The sequence below is a fragment of the Lynx rufus genome, unplaced genomic scaffold (assembly GCF_022079265.1).
Source record: "Lynx rufus isolate CCGP_SWC_20201006 ecotype Redwood Valley unplaced genomic scaffold, mLynRuf1.p SCAF_13, whole genome shotgun sequence".
Classification (NCBI taxonomy): Eukaryota; Metazoa; Chordata; class Mammalia; order Carnivora; family Felidae; genus Lynx; species Lynx rufus.
In genome coordinates, this window is record NW_025814827.1 from 45,390,351 (window position 1) to 45,412,586 (window position 22,236).

Sequence of the window (22,236 nt, forward strand, 5' to 3'; positions counted from 1 at the left end):
ATCTTTCACCATTCCAATTCTGTCCTTCAGGTCAGAGGGAAAGCAGAACCCCACTAGAGAGTCTTCCTGGTTTCCAGCTACCAGTCCAGCAGGTGAGCCCTGGCTAGTCTAACTTGCCTGTGTATGAAAAACTTACATGGTTGGGCCTGTGCACAACATACCCTTTTGGTCTCCTCTTAAGGTGGTAAAATGTAACCAGTGGAGAATGATACGGGTTTCAAGTGTGGTAACCAAATGTTCACAGTTTTCCAGAATGGTTTCAATTTCAAAGATTCTTTCCTACTATCAGATTAGCTTCCTGGTTTGGGGTTTAAAAATTAGGTCACATGGTAGTGAATGCCTTTAAACTGAGAGGTCTGGGCCAGTGTGAACTAAGTGCGTAGACACAACTGACATTCCCAGAAGCTCCACAAAAAAGTATTTCAGTGGAATATATCTTTTGGATAGAGGTACTACTTGAACTAGGAAAAATCACATGTACTTCTCTAGAGATGGTTAGAATAAGGCTTTATAAATTTATGGGACTATGATATGTCAGCAACAAGAGGAAGAAGGCATGGGAATAAGGAGAGAGGTTTGTAAGGAGCTCTACATGCCAAGTCCAGTCTTGCCTTTTAAGTTAACTTTTATGGCCCAGGTTTTGAGGATATTTAGGCTCTTTTCCATGCCAAGCTCCTGGTGAGCCCAAGGACATACTAAGGTGGGTAAATATTTTGCTGTCATATTCCAAATGCCCTTTATTTTCACTGGCAAGGAATTAGGGTCTAAGCCGCAAGAGGCAACACTGGGGAAATAACATCCCTGAGATCCTTACAAATGGAGGGATTAACCTACAGATGAAAAAAGACTTAAGGGACATATAAACCATCTGCAAACATATGGCCCCTATTGGAGCCTGATTAAAACTGTATAACACACACACACACACACACACACACACACACACACATTTATGAGAAAGTTGAAAACTGAATACCTGTTGGACATTTGATATTGTTTTCTTTTTTTTAATGTTTATTTTTTATTTTTTTGAGAGAGAAAGAGCGCACACATGTGTGCAGTAAGGGAGGGGCAGAGAGATGGGGACAGAGCATCTGAAGCAGGCTCTGAGCTGACAGCAGGGGCTTGATCTAACTCACAAACCGTGAGATCTTTACCTGAAGTCAGACGCTTAACTGACTGAGTCACACAGGCACCCCAATATTAAGGAATTCTTAGTTTTTGTGTGTGGGCATACTACTATTGTGGTTGTTTTTAAAAATAGTCTATCTTTTGGAGATACATACTAAAATATTTAGAAATAGGAAGTTAAGGGATTGTCTGGGTTTTGCTTTAGTATATAATCTAGTGGACATGGGGCAGAGTAGAAATGAAAAAAATTGGCCATGAGCTATTTGTTGAAGTTGGGTGATGGATACTCATCAGTCCATTATACTACTTTACTTTTGTATTTTTTGAAAATTTCAGTAAGATTAAAAAAAAAAAAAAAGCTATTGAAGTTAAGTGCCACCTCCCCAGGGCATAAGATTCCTGCCTCCCTGGTAAGCACATTTCAGCATAGTAGTCATAGGTTCCAGGTCTTCCAAAGTAGTTCTTTAAATACTCTGCCTTATTATCACCATAAGCCGCTCAGGTGTTGTAGAGTTTCATAACTAGCAACAAAGGCTTTGTCACAGATGTATCAAATCTTAGTACAAATCTTGGAACAGTTATCATGCAATGGAGAAAACTATGGGGAAGCACAGTGGTGGTTTGCTGTCTTAATAAACTTCATAAAGTGGTTTAAGAGGGCCTTATTTGCCCTTTTTGTTATAAATGCCCATATCTGCCTTCCTGTCCTCTACTGCAGACTCTGTACGAACAGAGACAGATGGGATTAGCCAGGGCAAGAGAAGCATGGACTACTTCCAGATAGATCGTCTTCAAGGTCCAATCCATATATATTGCTTAAGGAAGGCATGTAGCATCCAATACTCATTAAGTGTGATGGTTTTGGAAAATGTTTCCCTGGTTTCTTTCCACATTTCACTGTGTACCCTTATCTGCTTTGTTCTTTACCATATACACCCTATATTACCTCCTAGGAAAACGATCAGCATTATATAAGGCTAGTTCTTCAGGAAGATGTTTAGATCTCTCCCACACTCATATGTAGCTCTCTCATTTCCTACAACTTAAAACAAATATTGTAAAAAAATTCTTGGCTCACTGGAGGTGTGAAATCATACACTTGTTAAGTATGTTTTATTTCTAGATTTCATTTTTTAAGCTTTGGATGTATTCACCTATTGCCAAAGCTAATAAACAACTCTGTTCCTTGTCCTAATTTATTATACTACTTCTGTTTGCCTATTGTTTCCTCTATGCCTAGTTAACTATGTTGATTTTCCTTTCTGTCTGATAACAGCTGGAGACCCAGACTTTCAGCTTACTAAAGTACACAGATAAAATAAAGATGTCCTTTTATTGTTATTGCAGCTCTATTGGTATTATATTACAAGCTCTAGAATGGTGGAATGGGCAAAGAACACCACCAGTGAGATGGAACATGTATTCTTCTTTGGGTATTAAAGAGTAGAAATGAGGAATTAAATGGGTTGGCCAGTGGCAGGCAGGCCATAAGCAAAAATTTTGAAAAAAAATATAAAGATAGCAAACATCTGCCAGAAATAAATGGAGTCCTGGGAATGACCATGAGGCTGAACTAGCATTCCCTACCCTTTCTGGAACTCTTGAGTTTATTTTTAAAGGTATTTCTAGACATCTTTTCTGGGAAGAGCCTGTCCTATAGCAGTATAGGAAACAAATCTTCCCAGTGATAAGATACTGATGTATTGCCTTTTAAAGTTTTATTCTTTTAACCTACCTCAATATATCCTGATTCTTAAAAAAAAAAAAAAAAAAAAAGTATACTAAGTCAGAATGTTAATAGATTTGGCTCCATTAATTTCTAAACCATAGAAGTGGCAAAGTGGAGGAGAAACAATTTTATTTTTGGCCTTTTATTATTCTAGCAATTTGGGGCTTCCACTCTTATTTCTAGATGGTTAACCCATTGATATCTTTATATCTGACTCCAACTGATGAAAACCATTCTAAAACATCAATAATCAATTCAGTTAAGACCAGGGTCCCTCTGTCCCCAAGACAGATCCTATAAAGAGGGGAAAAAGTCTCTATTATAGACACACATTGAGCCAACACCAAAAAGATGAAAAATTAGTCTTTGTCAAGCTAGGCAGGAGGAAGTTTCAGATTTGTAAAACCAAACCTGCAACCTACCTGCACCCACCTTCTGAACAGTAGAAATCATCCCTCTCCTCTATCCCTCTGTAACCTAATTCTACTTTTTAAAAGGACATTTCCCCCCAGTTCCCACATCCAATAAATATCCAGTCTAAATTATTCTCCACCCAATTATTAAACTTTTTCACAAGCTCCATGGGGAAGATTTACCCTGAGACAAATAGCCAACAGAATGAGGGATTTTGGAAAAAGATTAAAAAGTACAAGGCAAAATGGTCCCAGTATCAGAAGTGAAAACATTCTGCTACCTGTGCAACTCAGTAATGAAGCAGGGAAAACCCAGCGTCAAGTTGATGTGCATGAAGGAAATACCTGTAGTGAGACTGGGACACACTAAGACTCTCAGCTGTATTATGCACGGACTCGTGCTCAGAGAAGAAAGGGGTGTGAGGCAGCCTTATATTCCAGGGAAAATGGTGAGACTGGGGGATGCACTACAATCATCAATTGAATCAAAATTCTTTACTCCTCCTTTCCAGTACTAAAGATGTGGGGCCAATGTCTGGCCTCTCCTTAGTACAATAAGGGGAAAGAACAGACATGAAGAGAGCAAGAACTGTTTCCCAGCCCATGGTTTGGACCAGATCCTTAGCACTCTCTTCACCGAGACTAAAGGCCTGATTTCTGCCCAACCAATCCTCACCTCTCTTTGGGTCCTATGGTCATCCTTCCTGGTCCACCCTCACTACATCCCCCATCCCCCAACCTCAAGAACACAAAGCTTTTTAGTTCTTTGCCACAAGGTAATTAAAAAAATGTGGTTTCTTTGTTTAAACAGTTACTAAGTTGGTTCATCTTTTAGTAACAGACCTCCCCTCCCCTCCCCCACCCCTCAGTCTTGTATGATCACATCATCATCCTCGTCATCATCTTCCTCCTCCTCCTCTTCATCCTCATCATCTTCTGGCAGTTCCTCCTCCTCCTCCTCCTCTTCTTCATCTAGACAAACCACCACCTCAGCTGGCTCAGGTAAACGAGAGTCAAACCAATCCAGTACCTGCTGGGTGCTAAGCCTTGATGCCTGACTCAGTTGAGGGATATCACTTTCCCGAAGCTGTTGGTGGGCTGCCCAGTACCTCTCCAAGGGTCGTATATCCGGTGGGGGTGGGGGGTTTGGCAAAGGTGGTGTCTCAGCCCATTCATTCAAGGAGCGGGTTGAAGGTGGGGGTGTGGGAATTGCTGGGTCCTGGAAACTAGGGGCACCAGGTACTGCGTTGTCCCGAAACCATTTTAGTTGCCCATGCTTCAAAGCATAGCGTGTGTCACCAAACCACTGAATAATCTCAGGCCGAGGTAAGCCAGTGATCTGTTCTAATTTATGGTAATCCTCACGCCGTGCCCATTGGCACTGTAAAAAGAAAGATTTGAGGATAGCCAGCTGCTCTTTGGTTTTGCGCTTGGTCTTTCGCTGGCGTTGCATATCTGGGGAAAGGTACTCTGCAGGGCCAACCCTACCTGGTACTGAGTTATGTCTTAGCCCCTGGGGCCAGGCTGGCTCCAGATGTGGGGGCAGTGCCTGTTCATTGGGAGACAGTGGCTGTGAGATACAGCCCAATGACTGGAGGGGTTTAGAGGTGGCAGTAGCTCCATTAGCCAGTACCTGGAAAGTGGAAGAGGTAGAGGAAGAAGAAGGAGTCATAATAGATGCTGACTCCTGCTTACAACTACTGGCAAGTAATGAGATTGGTGGGGGCTTATCCCGAGCACGTGGCTGGTGGACAGCTGTGGAGTGGTTCCAGGAAGCAGAACCTAGGCCATGTGACTGATTGGGACCCTTGCCTGCCTGCTCCTTAGAGAGGCCACTGCTTTGAAGATCCTGCCAAAAATCTGATTGGTGGGAGAATGTCCCACTGCCAGGTGCCATCAGGGGTTCCTTTGCTTTCTGGTGACTCAGCAGCTCTGAGGACTCCTCAGGCTCTACCTTCAATCCTTTCATCTGGGTAGGCTCGCTAAGAGTCAAGGGCACTATTCCAAGACCCATTTGTTCTGGAGGTGGCACTGGAGAAGGAGGCACCTCCTCAGGGGGCCGCCCTGCGTGATGAGTAAAAGAGAGAAGGGATTTGAAATGGAGCTGGTCCCGATGGTAGACCACTCGGGCTCGAGTCTCTTCTATTTCTTCAGATGACCAACTAATGCCGCAGCGGAGGCGCTGGGCCATGAACCAAGTCTTGACTTTTTCCATCTGCAGCCCATAGCGTAAGCAGAGAAGAGCAATGTCTGCTAGACTGGGATAGGGAAAGTAGCTGAAGGTTTGTAGCAAGTGTTCATTGCCATCCAGCTCACTGGTCTGGGCTGCCTGGGTCCACACAAGCTGTAGCTCCTCGGAGATTGGAGGGAGGCAGATGAGCCCCGCGGGGGAGCTATTAAGACTGCTGGCCTCTTTATTAGGAGGCATGGTGCTTTCTGACTTGTGCCCTTCAGAGATAGCTGTAATAAGAAGAGAAACAGCTCAATCACTGGGGCTCCTCTTTCAGCCCATTGCTCATTTTCTGCCAAACAAAATGTTGGACTCCAATACAATCAACTGTCTATTGTGTACTGTTTTGGATTGCTTTTAAAGTGCTTTAAAAAAATTTCTCATTTAATTTTCATAACCTTAGGAGCCTGTTATAATTCCTATCATATGTATGGAAAAAAACGAAGTCCATAGAAGTTCATTACCCCAAGTCACGTGACTAGTGAAATCTGTCTTTAGAGGTTAAGGAGGAACACGCATCCTTATATTGCCTTTATTTTTCTGATGCAAACTCATTTCACCCTCTAAGATCATGGAACAGGAGTCACAAAATGGAAACTCAACCACAAAAACATGAAGTGCAGTAATCTCAGAACTGATGCAAATGCTTTAGCTCCTGACAATTTATGATTACCTCTAGAATGTGGAGACAGATGGGGAATCCAAGAGAGGAATTTCTAGAAGGCAGGACAGATAGTACTGTCCTTCTGCCTAGCCCCCGCCCCCATTCCTTTTCTCTTCTTGGTGGTGAAGTCCTGCAGGCAGAGGAATGATAGTACCTTCAAGCCCTAAACCCAAATCTGCTAAGCTTTATTTTCTCTCTGTAGAATAATTGATAGATAGGGTATCTGGGATAAATGAGGTTACTCCCCCTGGGTCTTTGGGGGTAGAGAGAGGGAACTGTTTCCACCTCCAAGTCCTCCACGGAACAAAGGTTAGCCCCTCCCTCCCCCCCCCCCCCCCTCGCCTTTGTCTCTTCAACAGCTCAGTGTCTCTCAGGGGGAGTTGGGAAGAGCTCCTTCAGACTGTAACAGCTCCTCCACACAGGGCAGAGGGCCTGCAGCTCTTATCTCTGCAGCCCAGCTTTCTTCCCAGGGCCAGGTAGGCAGATTCATTAGGAATTGCAGCCAGGTCCTGCAAGCTCCCCAGCAGCACCACTGCTCCCAGGTCTGTGGATATGGGGGCTGCAGGGAGAGGCCCTGACTCTGGCCTTCCTGAAACACCTGCTTGGGTTATTTCCCAGAAAGTTCTGTTAACCAAATTTTAACTCAGCTCCCTGTCTGGGCATTAGAAATAGAAACTCTTTAACACATCTGTTACCCTTTCCACTTGGAGGAATCCCACCCGGGTTTATAAATATTTACCTCTGATATGTTAAGGATGGGACAGGATTCCTATGTATATGCTACATGATGAACTGAGAAGAATCTCAAGTCCAGGAAGTTACAGTGCAGTGTGGTATCAAAGGATTTTATATGACGATTAGAAAAATTTGGTAGCATTTTGATGTGTCACCATTTCCTTTTAAAAAGCAGACCTAATGAACCGAAGGCCATGCAGATCCTAAAGGCTATACAGCTTGACGAGAACGTTAACAGGGTAAACAGAGACAGCATAGCAGAGTGGATAGAAATATGATCCTTGAGTAAAGCCAACCTGCAGTTTGAATCCCAGTTCCACCACTTACCAGCTATGTGATTTTGGACAAGTTGCTAAATGAGCTTTAGTTTCTTCATGTGTAAAAAATGCATACAGTGCCAAGTGTATGTAAAGTTATATATTTTTACCAAGCACCTACTATGCACTAGGTGTCCTGCGTAGGCAAGGCCTAAAGCAGCTGTTGGGGTGGAGGCCTGGGGTGAGGCAGTTTTGAGATTAATTGCAGCTCCACCACTTCCCAGAATGCTGCTGTCCTTGGACAAATTATTTAACTTCACTAAGCCTCAGTTTCCCATCAGAAAAAAAGGAGGTCAGAACAGCACCTTCCTTGCAAGTTTATGACTAAATTAAAAAAACGCAGTTGACATGATGCCTACAACAAAGTAAAGGCTCAACAAATAGCTTTCCTCATGACTTCAGCCTCACAGGGTGATTCTGATATATGGTAATGCTCCTTTTCTAGACACAAGGAGGGAAATGCAGCCAAGGCTGAATTCTTTAAAATCCTTGTTTTCTATCTGTTTTTGCAGGGTCCTAATTCTAATGAGCAGTGGAAGAAACTAGGGTATATATGATTTTATGCTTTCCATATTTTGGGAGTTGGATAGAATTCCCAAATGGATTTTGTTGTTTAAAAAAAAAAAAAAAAAAAAAAAAAAGGATGAAAACAACAGCTTTAGGAGAATTGAATCCATAATTTGGATATAAATCCTTTTTGATTTCCAGATGAATTGCCAATTTAGTAGTAGCTCTACCTTCACCCTGTAGGTTCATCCCAGACACAGCTACGTGGCCTATGAACAAATGCTTGCACAGCTAGGTGCTAAACTACCATTTAGACATTGTGGCCCACCAGGAACACCACCAATTTTAAGCTGGACAATACTTAATGACTGCAACACTTGACATCTACTAACCTTATTTGTGTCTTGTTTTTTAAGGACACAATAACATTTTAGATATGAGAAAAATGTAGCATAAGGAAGAAAGCAGTCCAGTGTAAGGATGAAGACTGCCAGACAGGAAATAAGGCAGGCACAGCTATAAGCCTTACAAGGAAGCATTTTGCTTTCATTCATGTGGGTTGCTATCCTCCAGATTCTCATGACATCAGTTTGATGTTTCAATATAACATGTAGTAATACAAATACCATATTTGGTGTACTATATACATCGTTTTCCAATTACACAAAACACAAATTGTGGAAGACTTCCTGATATAGAATGGTGGCTTAAATTAAGGCACAGCTGTATAGCTACCTGGTGCCTCCCTGGAAGAATCTGCTTTGGCATAGGAAGAAGCTACAATCAGAGAGTGGCTCATGAGAGGTATTAACAAAGAGGGTAGGCCCCACAGTAATCAAAACCACCATGAAGGCACTATGGGGTCTTGTGTTCTTGTGCCTCCATTTGGAGAGGTCAGAAAAAGAAGGGAAATCAAAACTGGAGAAAAAAGGACTCCTGTGGGCAGAGATGGTAGTAATGGTGGGATTATCAATTCTGAATAATTACTAAATTTGATCCTTATTGAATATGTTGGATTTGTCCTATTGCTACTTTAAGTAGCTAATAAAAAATATAATCAGAAAAACAGAGAGAGAGGATATCACCCCTCTTTCCCTTTGGGCTTTCCATGCCCGTGGACAGATGGCAGAAAAGAATGGACTGCCTTAAACTTCATGTAGGTGTCCATACAATCCTAGGAAAAAGGTGTTCACAACTTTAGGCTTGATCTTATTAGGCTTATGGTTAAAGCAGGAGACAGTTCAAATGAGAGACTAGATATGATCCTGCGTAAATTCCCTAAATCTTTATTCACAGAACTGCAGTGCTGCCTGAAATGTGTTTTGGTGATAGTTTTAAGGGCCTTAAAGAATTTTTAGTGGTATTCAACTTACATGTTTCTCAACTTTTTGGGTCATGAACTTCTTTGGGAATCAGATAAAGGTATGGACCCTCAAAAAGTTATGACTACCCGCCCCCCCAATAAACATCCAAACATATATATATAATCTCAGAGGGCTGGCTCACTGCCCAGAAGCCCAGGTTACGAACCTCTGCCTTATGTCCTCCCAACTGAATAAAAAGGCAGCGGTGGTAATTGCTTAAAGAGTAACATACATCTTGATGTGAATGAATGGAAAGAGTGGATGGAAAGACTCAACAGAATTTAAATAGGTCTAGAAGGGACTGGGTATTGGTGATACTAGTTGGAGATAGTGGAAGGGAGGGGTGTTCAGCTGGGCCAGGAGCCTGGCTTAACTGACCCACTGGATTGTATGACCAATACCCACAGTGTGCTACATCCTAGAGCCTGGTAGGCTACTCTCTAGTGTGCCAAAATCATCTGCTTCTTTCAGCTGCCCTGTGTGCTTGGGCCAAGTTGTATATGATTCCAAACCTGTTTATGCCTGTTTGTATTTTTTATTTATATAATAACATAATTAAATATCACATAAACCTATGAAAAACTAGTGCATTAAAAATTGTTTCTACGAAAACAAAGTCAAATGCTTTGGAAAGACATAATACAACGAGTGTACAATTGTTGAGTTGGGAATAGTAGGCAACTGTAAAAGATTGGAGGGGCAGGGGACTTAAAAATCTCAAAAGTATTCTACATTCAGATTGCTTCAAAAGTGTTTAAATTCTCACTCCATTTTAAATAAACCAAACCTGGAAATCATAGATGATGAGAGGCAGTGGCACATTAGAATTACCTGGGAAATTTAAACCAGGGAACCTTTCTCCTCATTCTGGCTTAATTAGTCTGGACTGGGGCTCAGGCATCAGTACTTTTAAAAGTTCTCAGGGTGCAGCCAGATTTGAGATTTGCTTGTGTAGTTTATACCAGAAAGGCAGTTGGGAACTCCAGTCAGCAGACTTATAAAGAAAACGCCTGGATATTACCCCAAAAGATTGGTGAAATGAATATACTTTTAATGACAATGCTTAAGAGATGTATGCATCATTTAAAAAATTCCCAAGTTTAACTGGCTTTTTTTTTTTTCCAATCATTGCCATCTACCTGTCCTAATCATATAATATAAAAGGGCTTCAAATGTATGGTGAGAAGGAGGTTTGTATGTAAAAGATCTCCTGATCTGGGCCCACATTACCAAACAGGTCTCAGCTTGAGTCTTCTTTCAGTTTAGAAGTCTCATATTAGGACGCAAAACCAGGAACCTCTGAGGATTTGGGTTCTTTTAACTGGTTTGTTTTCTGAGTATGGCTGGGTAGGGGGGTCAGGGGCAGTTTCTCCCAAACCTTTCATTCCCAAAGACCACTGCTCCCCAGAAGTAAGGCCAGATTTCTGTGCGTGTGCTGAGGTCGCCAGGAGGTAGTCGTGGGGGGGGGGGGGGGAGGTGGAGGCCTGGGAAGGAAACGTTTCTCCTATCCTCCATTTCGCAGGCAGTCTACAAGGCTCCAAACTGGGTCAGAGAACAAAAAGTTGCTGCACTTGGGGCGATGAGCCCCAGGGAGCAGGCGAATCTCAATCCTCCCCTCGCCGAGACCGTCCCAATCCAGCCTTCCCCTCCTCCCTACACACCCACTCACCCTCCCCCAGTTACAACAGGGAACCGAAAAGTCCAGAGGAGAAAGAGAGAACCAGGCGACTTCGAGCCTAGAATCCTCCTCCCCCCAGCGCGGGGATGGGGCTCCGGAGGTCGGAGATCGTACAGGGGCTAGGAGGGGAAGTCGAAGGGGCTGGGGATCACTCACCGCGGTCCGGCCCGGGCGGCGGCTCCCAGCCTCGCACCATGGGCCGGGGGGAAAGGGGGAGAAAGGGCAGGGGGCCTCCGGGGTGGGAGTGGGGTTCCCGCCCGGTGCGGCCTGCTCCAAGCCCACCCGCGCGGAGGGCCGGGACCGGGACTGCCCCCCCTGTCCCCGAGAGCGCGCCCGTCTAAGCCCAACCCTGCTCGAGCGAGTTGGGGGCGGGGCGGATGGGTGGGGGGTGCTCCAGGGGCGGTGCCAAGGTGGCCCGAGTCCGGATTGGTAGACGCAGGCAGGCGGACACTGGCGGAACGCACTGGGCCGACCATTGGCTGCGTGAGTCTCGGCTGAAGTCGGCTATTGGCTGCGTCGGCTTCAGCCGGGGTGGCTATTGGCTGCGTGGGGCAGGGAAGATGTCCCCCGGGGCCAGGGTGCTGTGAATGGTACCTCCCCCCGCCTTCGACCTTTCCGCGCCGGACCTTCGGAGCACTGCTAGCCCTGGTCGTCCCGAAATTCCCCTGGGAATTCACAGCAGTTTGTTGAATTGCCTTACAATTATTCCCTATTTGTTCCTCCTGAAGGAAGACTTTTTTCAGCACCCCCTTGTCAGACTTACGCACGAGCTGAGCCGCGCCCGCCCAGCCGAGGGCCCAACCGCCGTCAGCAGCGTCGTTGTAAATGTAGCGCCTAGAGCAACCGGGAACTTGTTCTACAGATGGATCAAATGTCTTGCCACCTGAAAGACGAGGATCCTAGCTGTCCGGCGCCTTCGGAACACTGCACAGGTGTTCCCAAAGACGAAGTGCCAGAAGGGGGCACTTGTTTGGGACCTACCAGATCCCCAGGTCCCCTTTCTGTCCCAGTGAAGAGGACCTGGAACTCCACCTCATATCTGGGGACCTTGGTTTTCCCTTGTCTAGAAAGGGATGGCAATGAAATGGACTTTTCACCAAAGTGGTAGTCCACACCCCGAAGTTCTGGGCCAAAAGTTTGTATATTTAGGATTCTCCGTCTCCGACTAAAACTTGGGAATGGTACTTTCTGAAGTGATTCTTTTGTTCTCACGCTGGTCTTTGAAACTGTCTTCTTGCCTATTTAGGTCACTTAATAGCTTATATAGCCACAGTAATTTATAAAAAAATTTCAGACTTTGCCCTGTATTCCGCAGATAGACCTCACCCCTCTCTATATACTCCCCCAAACACCACTACTCATTATTACTCCAATTTAAGGTCTAGAGCTCTTTCAAGGTTGTCAGACATCAGAAATTTATTTCCTAGAAAAGAAAGAAAGAAAGAAAGAAAGAAAGAAAGAAAGAAAGAAAGAAAATTTATTTCCTCTTCAGCATTGAGCCCTATTTTATGTTACTATCCCTGTATTTACCCCTGCCTGCCCCCAGCCCCATTACATTTAATAAAACTAAACTTCTAAGAGCCAGCCCTACATCCTTCAAACTGGTATCCGGCAAAAACATCATAGGAGTAAAAAAAGCAAAGATATATATACTCAGCTTTAGAGTTAGAAACTTCTGATCCCTCAGGGTTTAAGCCAGGGCTGGTGGTATATACAAAGTTTGTCCTAAATCATGACTACTACAATGCCCCAATGGTTTGTAAGTGATGAAAGGAAAAGTGAAACATTGTAGGCAGCAGCAGTCCTCAGTTTTCAGTGGAGAGGTTGTTCTTTCATAATCTAAAAAAATAACAAGACTGGGTTGTCTGATTGACACGCTTATCTGGCTGGAAAGTCAGGCAGGCAATGTCTGTGGGAACATAGTGCCAGTCCCTAGAGGATTCAATTAGGCATTCTGGGCATCACTGATCATGGGCTTGGAAATATGAAAGGTGGGCAAATGTGCCACCTTTCAATTCTCAGAAACACGCTCCTGAGACAGAAGTAGGGAGCAGAATTGAAGACAGGTTTAGGAGAAGGAAAATCCAAGGACAGAAGAAACTCCTCTGCCCTAGTTTTGGAGTACAGGCTGAAGCCTCCCTCTTTGATGTGGATTTCACCCTAAAGCTTTAGAAGATGGAGTGTCCTGTGGTGGGGACTGGAAGAGAGGAAGAGATCCAGGCTGACAATATCAGAGAAAGGAGGGCCTCACCTTTAGCAAGACACTAACCCTCCCAGCTCTTCCTGGGACTAGTGCAGAAGAGTGGGGACTCATGTTATCCTCAATGTAGAGATGTTAATCCCCCATCTTTGGTGAAAATTCTGTTTCTGTTTGCATGGTTCAGATACTAGCAGGACTGACAAGAGACACATTTACCCTATAGGTAAAGAAACTGAACTTTTAGGACCATCCCTTGCACAGACCTCTTCTAAAGCACTGGAGGTGCACTAGAGCCCTAGCAATGTGATAATGTGGTCATGGCTTTTTGTAAAATATTTTGAAAAAAATATTTAAACTGCAATTGGTTAAGATTGAGGTCCCTTTTCTTTCTGACTTCCCCTCCATTACACTTCTTCTTTTGTCAGGTGGCAGTGGAAATGCCATGGATATTTGGGGATTGGCTAGGGAAGTTAATTTGAGGATACATTTAGTTTGGGGTTAGTAGTTTATTAGTAAGTAGTTTAATATTAAGCATAGTGTTATAGGCTGAATGGTGTTGTCCCCCCCCCCCCATTCATACAGTAAAGTCCTAATTCCTAGTACTTTAGAATGTAAGTGTATTTGGAAATAAGGTCTATAAAGAGGTAATTAAGTTAAAATGAAGTCTTCAGGGTGAGTCCTAACCCAATATGACTGGTGTCTTTACAATAGGAAATTTGGACACAGACATGAACATAGGAAAGACCATGAGAAGCTAGGGAGAAGATGTCTGTCTATAAGCCAAGGAGGGGAACCTCAGAATCAAGTCAACTCTGCCAATGCCTTGATCTCAGACTTCCATCCTCTACACTGTGGGAGAATTTCTGTTGTTTAAGCTACCCAGTCTGTTGTATTTTGTATGGCAACTCCAGCAGACTAATACATATAACTTCTAGGTATAATCCTAATGTCAACAATTCAGAGTATATGGCATTAATCATTACAAATTTGAAGTGCTCTGAAATTTTACACCACAAATATCAAAGAAATTTGAGTGTTTTCTTCAAGTTGGACAAAAATCCTAAAAATTTTGACATTACCACTTATAAAGTGCAAAGGTGAACATTTTCTAAATCACTAAGAATTTTTAAAAAGTGATCATGTAGAAGACTGAATTACCTTTCTATACTCCTTATAGAAAACATTATATATATAAGCATCATATGAAAAAAATATTAAAGAGTATGCAGCCAAAAACAAAATTGTAAAAAAATATGTTAAGTAGACACTTAAAAAATTGTGTTACTTTTCTTGATTTTATGTTGTATTTGTCAGCTCTTTAAAAATTATAATTTAGGGGCACCTGGGTGGCTCAATCGGTTAAGCGTCCGACTTCAGCTCAGGTCATGATCTCACAGTTTGTGAGTCTGAGCCCTGCGTCAGGCTCTGGAGCCTGCTTCAGATTCCGTGTCTCCCTTTCTCTCTGCCCCTCCCCTAATCACACTCTGTCTCTCTCTCTCTCTCTCTCTCAAAAAATAAACAGTAAAAATTAAAAAAAAAAATAAAAATTATAATTTATATTTTCTCATTCTAAAGCACTTTCATTGTTGGGCCTAATGCATTTATTTTTCTTTTCAAAAGGCTCTGAAAGTTGTATGTTTCAAGCACCCAAAAACTTCGATCTACCTCTGGGACTACCCAAATGGATATGGTGAGTTTCTGCCTCATTTAGGGGAACCATCCTCCACTGTTCTGTGCCTTGTCTCCTGAGAAATACAAAAGCTGAGTGCTAACCAATCAGAACTGCAAGTCTTGAGGAACTGGGATATCAAAAGCTGCAGTGAAGGAGTTTGTGAAAGGATTTCAGAAAGACCTACCACTAAACTAAGATGTGAGACGTCTGGAAAGACATTAGGGCCACAGAGGGACCTTAGGCAATAAGCCATGGAGAAAACTCCTGCAACGCCCCCACTTACCTCTCCTTGGGTGTCTGCTCCTCATGCTGACTCTACCCTTTAGCCTATCTGGTTTCACAATATAAGTATGGGTGCTCTGCAGTGACATCACAACTTGGCCATTATGATGTAATGCAGAGGCCTCTGATTCTTCTCAGGCTAGGGCTTCCCTATTAGAAATGTCGTCTCGTTACTTTGTGGGTAATTGAATTTTCTCATCGTTCAGGTGATATGGAAATCAATTTTATGTTAGAACTTAATTTTTTCAAGGATATCTCACTTTAATCTATTGTTCCATTCTGGATTAGACAGAGGTCCTTGCTTTCCCTCTCCATCATATTTCTCATCTTTTGCCTTAGGGTTGCCCTTGATAGAGAAAAGGGCTTTCCTCTTCCCTCCAGTGCTTAAGGAGAAATGTAACTTAGATTGCCTCCTTAAGGAAGAATAGCCACCCCACCCCACCCAAGGGGAAACTTAGGGCTTCTACCCAAGCAGTACCCTTTAACTGCACCAGGAATTGGCACTGGGTGCCAGGGAACTAAAGCTGGACCCTCGTAACTTTCCCAACACTACCCAAAATGGTGGCAGGATTATACCGGGGTGTCTTATACCAGGGCTGTCCAACTCCTCCATATCTTCTGCCCATCCAACTTTTGCATAGCAATAGGACACCAGCAAGTAGAGAAATGAGATGACCAAGAAATGGGGGTTGGGAGAGAGGAATCTTGCCTCTGGGTTTCTTGCCACCCTCCACCCCAAACAAACAATTTCTCAATATTATATGATATACTTTCATATTTTGACTTTATTTCACATATGAGGTCTTTTATCCAGAAGGAAGGGTAGTTGCATGTGGAAGCTGAAGTGAGGCACAGAACTAGTGGGTTTGGGGCCCAGTGAACATGGCTACACTGTGAACGGTATGAGGATGCTCTGGGAGGGCCTGATGAGAACAGTGGTTTGGGGGAATTCACAAAGCAAACTTTAATTTCCTCTCCAGGTTAGTCAATGGGTGGATTATACCATGTTTTTAGCAACTTCACTGTTCCTCAGCAATATCACCCAAAGAAGTGCCAAGGCTGGGAAAACAAAGAAAACTACAAGTGCCTTTTGTTTCTTTTCATGCCTGGATAGGGAAGGGAATGGAAACTAGCAGGAGAAAATGAAACATTTCTGATATTATCCCTTGCCATGAAAAATCGCAGATCTGACTATGTAGAGGCCTGTTTTATAGCCCAGGAATGGCATGTGTGCAGAAGGGTTGAGGGTAAGACCCATCTTGAGCTGCACTAACAAATTCTCTGACCCTGCTGAAGTCACTTCTCATCTCTGGACCTGTGTCCTCATCTGTAGTGGAGCATGGACCCAGTAATCTCTAAAGACAAGTTTTTCCTGGTCTCTGATTCTATGACCTTTGGATTGCAAGGATCCAGAGAAGCTCCAGAGAAACACAGGTGTTAGAAGCAAGAAAATGTGGGAGTTAGATTGGAGAGTTCAGAAGTTATGGCTTATTGTGACAATAAATGATGCGCTACATTCATAAAGAGAAACAAAAGAACAAGGAAGGCTATCAGACAGCTAAGTGTAGGAAGATATCTAAGATCTGGACAGGAGAAACAGGCAAAGTGGTCCAGCTGTGTTGCTTCAAGGACCCAAGCCCCTGACCAGCGTAATGTTTTTTCTTATATAACACTTCCTCATCTGTGGCTGACATGTTATACACCAAATTGCTCCTGTTCATATAGTCATCAGCCTTTAGGGGAAAGTCCCTATCCCAATGCCTAACACATACCTTCCTAGAGATTCCACCAAACTCCTAGTGTTTCCCATATCAGATTAGACTGTCAGTTTACTCCCAGGCCCTGGGGCAGCTCTATATGGGAAAACTAGAAGATTCATGTGTTGGCTCCATAAAGCTGAGAATGGGGGGTGGGTGAGCCATGGTACTTCTTACTGAGAAAGCTCAGGGAAAAATGGATTATTCTTCATTCCATCTCCAACCAGTTTACATTTATCTACTCAGTAATACCAGGGCTTGCAGAGAGGGTCCAAGCACAGACCATTCAGCAATTGTCCTAGTCAGGGATACTTTCTAGTGGAAACTTTAGGGATTGGTCAGTTCAAAACTATTCGGGGGAGTGGAAAGGGGCATGACACACCAACACGTGTAGAGAGTTGGTTAGGGCCAGGAGAGAATCCCAATGTATGGAAAAGCTGGAGTTCAGGTGGGCTCCCAAGTTCTCTAGCAGGCAGGCAGGATGGTCCCTTGCTGATTCTGCAGAGCTGGGACACTGGTACAGGAGACAGCAGCAAGCTCCTGGATGGAACTTGGGACCCCTCAGTGCTTTGCCTTCTCTATGCCAGTTCAGGAGACTGGGAGGATAGGAAGGCAGAGCAGTTAGAAACTGTGGTCTTTTCCTAATAAGAGACTATATATGGCAAAGTTGTCAGTTTTGTTTTTAAAGGAAGAACTATAATCAAATGGTTATGCACAGAACCTCTGGAGATATCTTGAGTTCACAATCCCAGCTATGCCATTTACTAGCTATGTGATCTTGAACAAATTACTGAGCTTTTGTGAGCTGTTTCCTAAGCTCTAAAATAGGGATATTACTCAACTGATAGGGTTGTTTTGAGGGTTGTATTGCATGCAAGACACCAGATTTTAGCAGATAAGTAAATGTGAGCTATTATGATTGTTAATACAACATAATAATAATGCATACACATTAGGCAAGAGATTATTATACACTGAGCCTCAACCCAGTCTCCCTCTCCATCAACCTCCCTTGGGCTCTTCATTGATGACTAAAAAGCGCATTGCTTTGTGGCTTCTAGCAGTTTCCTTCTTCACTCTGCTGGTACTTTGACCTGAAGGTGTTCCACAAGATGCATGAAATTCTTTGTTTTCTTCATTAGATAAGGATGATGTTTAAGCCAGCATTTCTTTGAGAAGTGACTTGGAGTTCCTCTCTTTCGGCCATCTTCCTTCAAAGGACTAAGGCTTTGGACAGGAGGGGCAGGGTAACTAGCCCCCATACTGTGTTCTAAATGCATGTATGGGCTTTTGTGCATGCACTCTCTTAGTAATAAGGAGGAGGGGGATTCAGAAATTTTTGAGAAATTAGTTAACAGATAGAAAAGGGTGCAGGGAGCTGGTTACCTGGGAGCAGTTGTTCATGTGCATCAGGAACTGCTTCTTTTCCCTCTTCTCCTTTCTAGAAGACTGTCAAGAAGGAGCCTGAGGGAGGAAGGTGGATCAACCATGGTCTTGGAGAAAAGGAAGTGGGTTCTCCACCCCTTCTGGAGGGAGAAGGAACAGCAGAGATCAACAAGAATGAAGAGGGAGACAAATGGAAAAGAGAAAATGAAGGTAAATACCCTATATGCTAAAAGAGTGAAAGTGATGAGAGAGAGAAACAAACAAACAAAAAGGCAAAGAGCTTAGGAATAGGGTAACAGGAAAGGAAAAACTACCAGTAGAGGTTAACCAGGAGGGGAGACCTAAGGCATGACTGTGAATGGGTAGAAGAGTCCTGCTTTCCCATTTTACTTGCTCAGGGTATAGAACACACTGCCATCTTCTGGTGCCACTTAATTATTCAGTAGCTTTGTTTTTTTATTTGAAATGTTCTCCATTTCTTATATCCATAATTCTTTATCCTCAAGAGAGCCTCAACATTGTTTCCTTTCATCTCTGGGGCTCCCAAACATCATTTTCCCCAACAGAGATGCACCTACTCAAAGCTGTCTCAGAGCACCTAGACTGGGAGTCTGTGGGGGCAAGAGCAAAAGGCAAGGGGCAGAGGATGAGCTGCAGTTTGAAAAAGGTGTTGGAATACCATAAGGCTGCAAGCTGGTTATGGGATGCTTATTGGCCTCTGGAGTATCTGTGTCAAAACTGGAGGACCCATCCTTGGCCTCAATCCAATGCTGGGATGCTTTGTGTTCTGACCTGTGGTACTCCAACTGTAGGTTGGAGAATGTGGCTTCTCATCCACACTCTGCCACTCAGTAGATCATAAAATGTCAGAGCAAGAATCGGCTGTATGAGATCACTTAATCAAAATCTAATTTCCCAAGTTGGAGACTGGGGCCCAGAGAGGTGAAGTAACATTGCCCAAAGTAATACAGCTAGTCAGTGACTCTTTCCTTCTGAGGCAGAATTAGAGTGATTCTTGTGACTCACTGTTCCTTGACAAATGCATTCCATAAAGTGCTTAGGGGTCATTAAAAGGCACCCCAGAAAGGTAAGGCTGGCATTTTTCTGGAAGCCCCTGAGTGTACCAACTCCTCAGGCACGACATTATTTGGCTACAAGGACAGGCCTGGAGTTGGTTTTGCCTTCATTTTAATCCCCAGGACTGCCTGGGGGCGGCGGGGGTCTGCCACCACTCCCCAGCCAGTCAGGGAAGAATGAAGCCTGGGATCTTCGGGAATAACAGGGGACTTATCCTGGGACTTAAGCAAGGCAATTATGGCTGAGTTAAAGCTTAGGATGGGCAGGGCTAGGGACCTGAGGTGGCAAAGGCGGGTAAGAGAGGGAATGAGCTGGCACTCCAAATGACTTCAGTAGGGTGGGCTCATATTTCAAACATAATACCTCCTCAATCCCAAAGAGATAACCTTAACCTTCAACTTCCTAGGCCTGACGAACCCACTTACTTTCTCCCAGTGCCAGCTCACGGAATAGGACATCATCATCAACCCCCATCTTGGCTTTTTTTTTCCTAATCCCCCCAGAGCCTTTTCTGGTTTTCTTTCCTATATGCGTTGGGTTACTATCACTCACATCCAACTAATGTTTTCCACCACCTCCCGACCTTTCTCGATTCCGCCCACTCCCACACCCCTTTGAATTCTCCCGTCCTCCTCGCCCTCCCCCACTTGACTCTCTTGGACAGCTCCCAGCCAATTTCGGTTTCTTTCGTTCTTCCCAGCCAAATCTTCGGGCTCCTCCGGCCCCTGGGTGCCTTTGCTTTTTGCGCCGTCGGCCGCAGGAGTCTCAGATAAAGTGGATCCAGCCCTGGGGCTCCGGGGCTCCGCCACTCCCGGGGTGCTCGGGCCCCCGTAGAGCATAGTCACGGCCGCCGTTGTTGTCCCAGAACTCGTGGCCGGTCACGCGGTAGCGCAAGGCGAAAAGCAGGGCGCCCCCAATGGGTGGCGCCGGAAGGCGGAAGGCGAAGCGATCCGCGCGCGGCGGGGGCGGGGCCGGACCGGCGTAGGAGGCGGGGGCCTCGCGTTGGCTCCGCCAGCCGTCGGCGCTCCAGCGCACACTCACGCGCTTCTCGTAGGCAAGGTCCAGCACACGCGCGCTCCCGGCCACGCCCAGCGGGCCCGCCTCGGCGCGTTCCAGGCAGATGCGCTGCGCCTGCAAGCGGGCGGCGAAGCCGGGCTCGCTGGCCGGCTCTAGGGCGGCGCGCGCCTCCTGAGGGGGTGGGGAGGAGAGGAGAGACAGGGGGCGGGGTCAGGGTGAGGCACTGGACCAATCCGAAGCGGACCCCGGCGTCCAGCAGTCGGAGTGGAGCCCAGCTGGGAGAGTGGCACCAAAAGGGATGAGCGAGAACCAGCCTAGGGTTGGGGATGGAGATGGGTGTTCCTTGATAAATCGGCCGCCTGCTGCGGCCGGGTAGGGGAGGTGCCGGGGAAGGGGCGTGCCGATGCCGCCCGCCTACCTGGAGGCCGCGGGCGCGAGGCTGGCACGGCGCGAAGTGGCGGAGGGCGTCTCTCTGCAGCTGAACTTGCACGTGGCGGGGCACCCGGGGCAACTCTCCGGGGCGGAAGCGGCGCACCGCGGCCAGCTCCAGCCCAAGCGCGTCGGCGAAACGCACTCTCTTGCGGGTGTCGGGGCTGCGGCTGCGAGGCACCCGAACTCCGCCGCCTCCGGCTGGCGCAGAGAGGGCCCGGCGACCCCGACTCGGAGCGTGAGCTCGGGACCGGGCCCCGAGGCGCGTCCCGCCCTCGCCTGGCTCCACCTCCGGCTCCTCCTCGAGGCTGGGCCGCTGGCTGCGGTAGTAGGCACGCTCCGTCAGCGCGGCTATGAAGCTCAGGTTGCGCGGGATGTCGGTGCGGGGGGGCCGCTCTCGAGACATGGCACCCCCCGCCCTGGCGGAGCCCGCCCGCGGCGCCGCGGCGCTGCCCTGCCTTCTCTCGCCCGACCGCCCGGCGTCCTCGCTGGAGCTGCCCCTCGCGGTTGCGTACTCTCCTTGCTGTCACCTCCAGGATCCCCCACCTCCTGTAGCTCTGCCTCCCTTCCGTGACTACCTTTCCTCCCGCTCTGGCCGTCAGCTCCCAGGGTTTTAGACCATCATCTCTTGCCTCCTGCGAACTGTCTGCTCTGAGCGTGCGCTCAGCGGCGCTCACCCTCTGGTCCCGCGGCCCTCTCGGTCCCGGCCCCCGCCCACAGTCCTCTGACAGGTGGCTCCCCATCTGTCTTCGCTGCTTTACCAGGGGGCGGGGATCTACCCTTTCGGTCCTGAGTGAGACCACTCAGGTTTTTTGTTTTTAAACGGCCTCAACCTCTCCGGCACAGGAAGAGTTAATGCTGGGAGACCAGAGTAACCTTTCCTTTTCTTGCAGAGGATGGTTCAAAATACCCAGTGTGTGACTGTCTCTTCAGGGCTCACCGTTTTCTTTTCTAAATCCTAGGCTCCAGGTTTGGGAGCGAGGGTGACAGTGGGTGCACAGAAGGGAGGGTCATGAAAACTAGGTAGTATCTCAAATAGTAGCTGAGATGTGACCCTCAAAAGGGTGGGGTGGTCAATTGGAAAAGAGTTCTGAACTGAGTTGTGGGAAAACGCTCTGGTCTCACCTCTGATGATATTTTGCTGTGTGACCTTGAGCAAGGCATAACTTCTCTGGACCTCAGTTTTCTCATCTGTGAAAAAGTAGATTAGAGTTCTGATCTCTAACCCCACTGCAAGGCCTTTGAGGGCAGAGGGTGTGTCTGATTCCTGGTCAGTTACAGCACATACTAGGCTCTCAAATTATTGAATGAATGGACACACAACTCTTTTGGAGCTACAACTGTGGGGTTCTAGTTCCAGTGGGAGCTTACAACAGGGGCACAGAGCTGGCTTTTTTTCTCCTTCGTTTTGTTCTACATTAGTGAAAAAAGATGTGAAGTATCTTGTATAGTTTTTTTTCCCTAAATTCCCTGATTTTTTTTTTTTTTAGGTTTATTTAGTTATTTTGAGAGAGAGAGAGAGTGCAAGCAGGGGAGGGGCAGAGAGAAAATCCCAAATATTCATCGAATCCCCTAAATTCCCTACTGATTTTGTATAACACTTACAATGTACTAGGTACAGTTTTAAGAGTTTTACAAATATTAACCC

General features: G+C 45.7%; 3 protein-coding genes across 3 annotated transcripts in view; 1 reads left to right on the top strand and 2 right to left on the bottom strand.

The window, feature by feature from the left end:
• RNF212B (ring finger protein 212B) overlaps positions 1–12,998 on the top strand; it is a 37,176-nt gene extending 24,178 nt beyond the window's left edge. The window contains exons 14-15 of the mRNA XM_047075467.1: positions 31–92; positions 11,497–12,998. Of these exons, the coding sequence (XP_046931423.1) occupies positions 31–92; positions 11,497–11,655 (221 nt within the window). The 3' untranslated portion in view covers positions 11,656–12,998. The remainder of the gene's footprint in view (positions 1–30; positions 93–11,496) is intronic.
• Positions 2,973–11,092, bottom strand: HOMEZ (homeobox and leucine zipper encoding). The gene is made up of 2 exons (XM_047075466.1): positions 10,925–11,092; positions 2,973–5,733 (listed from the first exon to the last, which is right to left on the bottom strand). Exons 1-2 carry the CDS (start codon positions 10,962–10,964, stop codon positions 4,139–4,141), a joined length of 1,635 nt encoding a protein of 544 aa, XP_046931422.1. The 5' UTR covers positions 10,965–11,092; the 3' UTR covers positions 2,973–4,138.
• A 2,684-nt stretch (positions 12,999–15,682) lies between the features above and the next one.
• Positions 15,683–21,049, bottom strand: PPP1R3E (protein phosphatase 1 regulatory subunit 3E). Its single transcript, XM_047075468.1, has 2 exons — positions 20,578–21,049; positions 15,683–20,330 (listed from the first exon to the last, which is right to left on the bottom strand). The coding sequence occupies exons 1-2, from the start codon at positions 20,992–20,994 to the stop codon at positions 19,908–19,910; spliced, it is 840 nt and encodes a 279-aa protein (XP_046931424.1). The 5' UTR covers positions 20,995–21,049; the 3' UTR covers positions 15,683–19,907.
• Between the last annotated feature and the right edge of the window lie 1,187 nt (positions 21,050–22,236).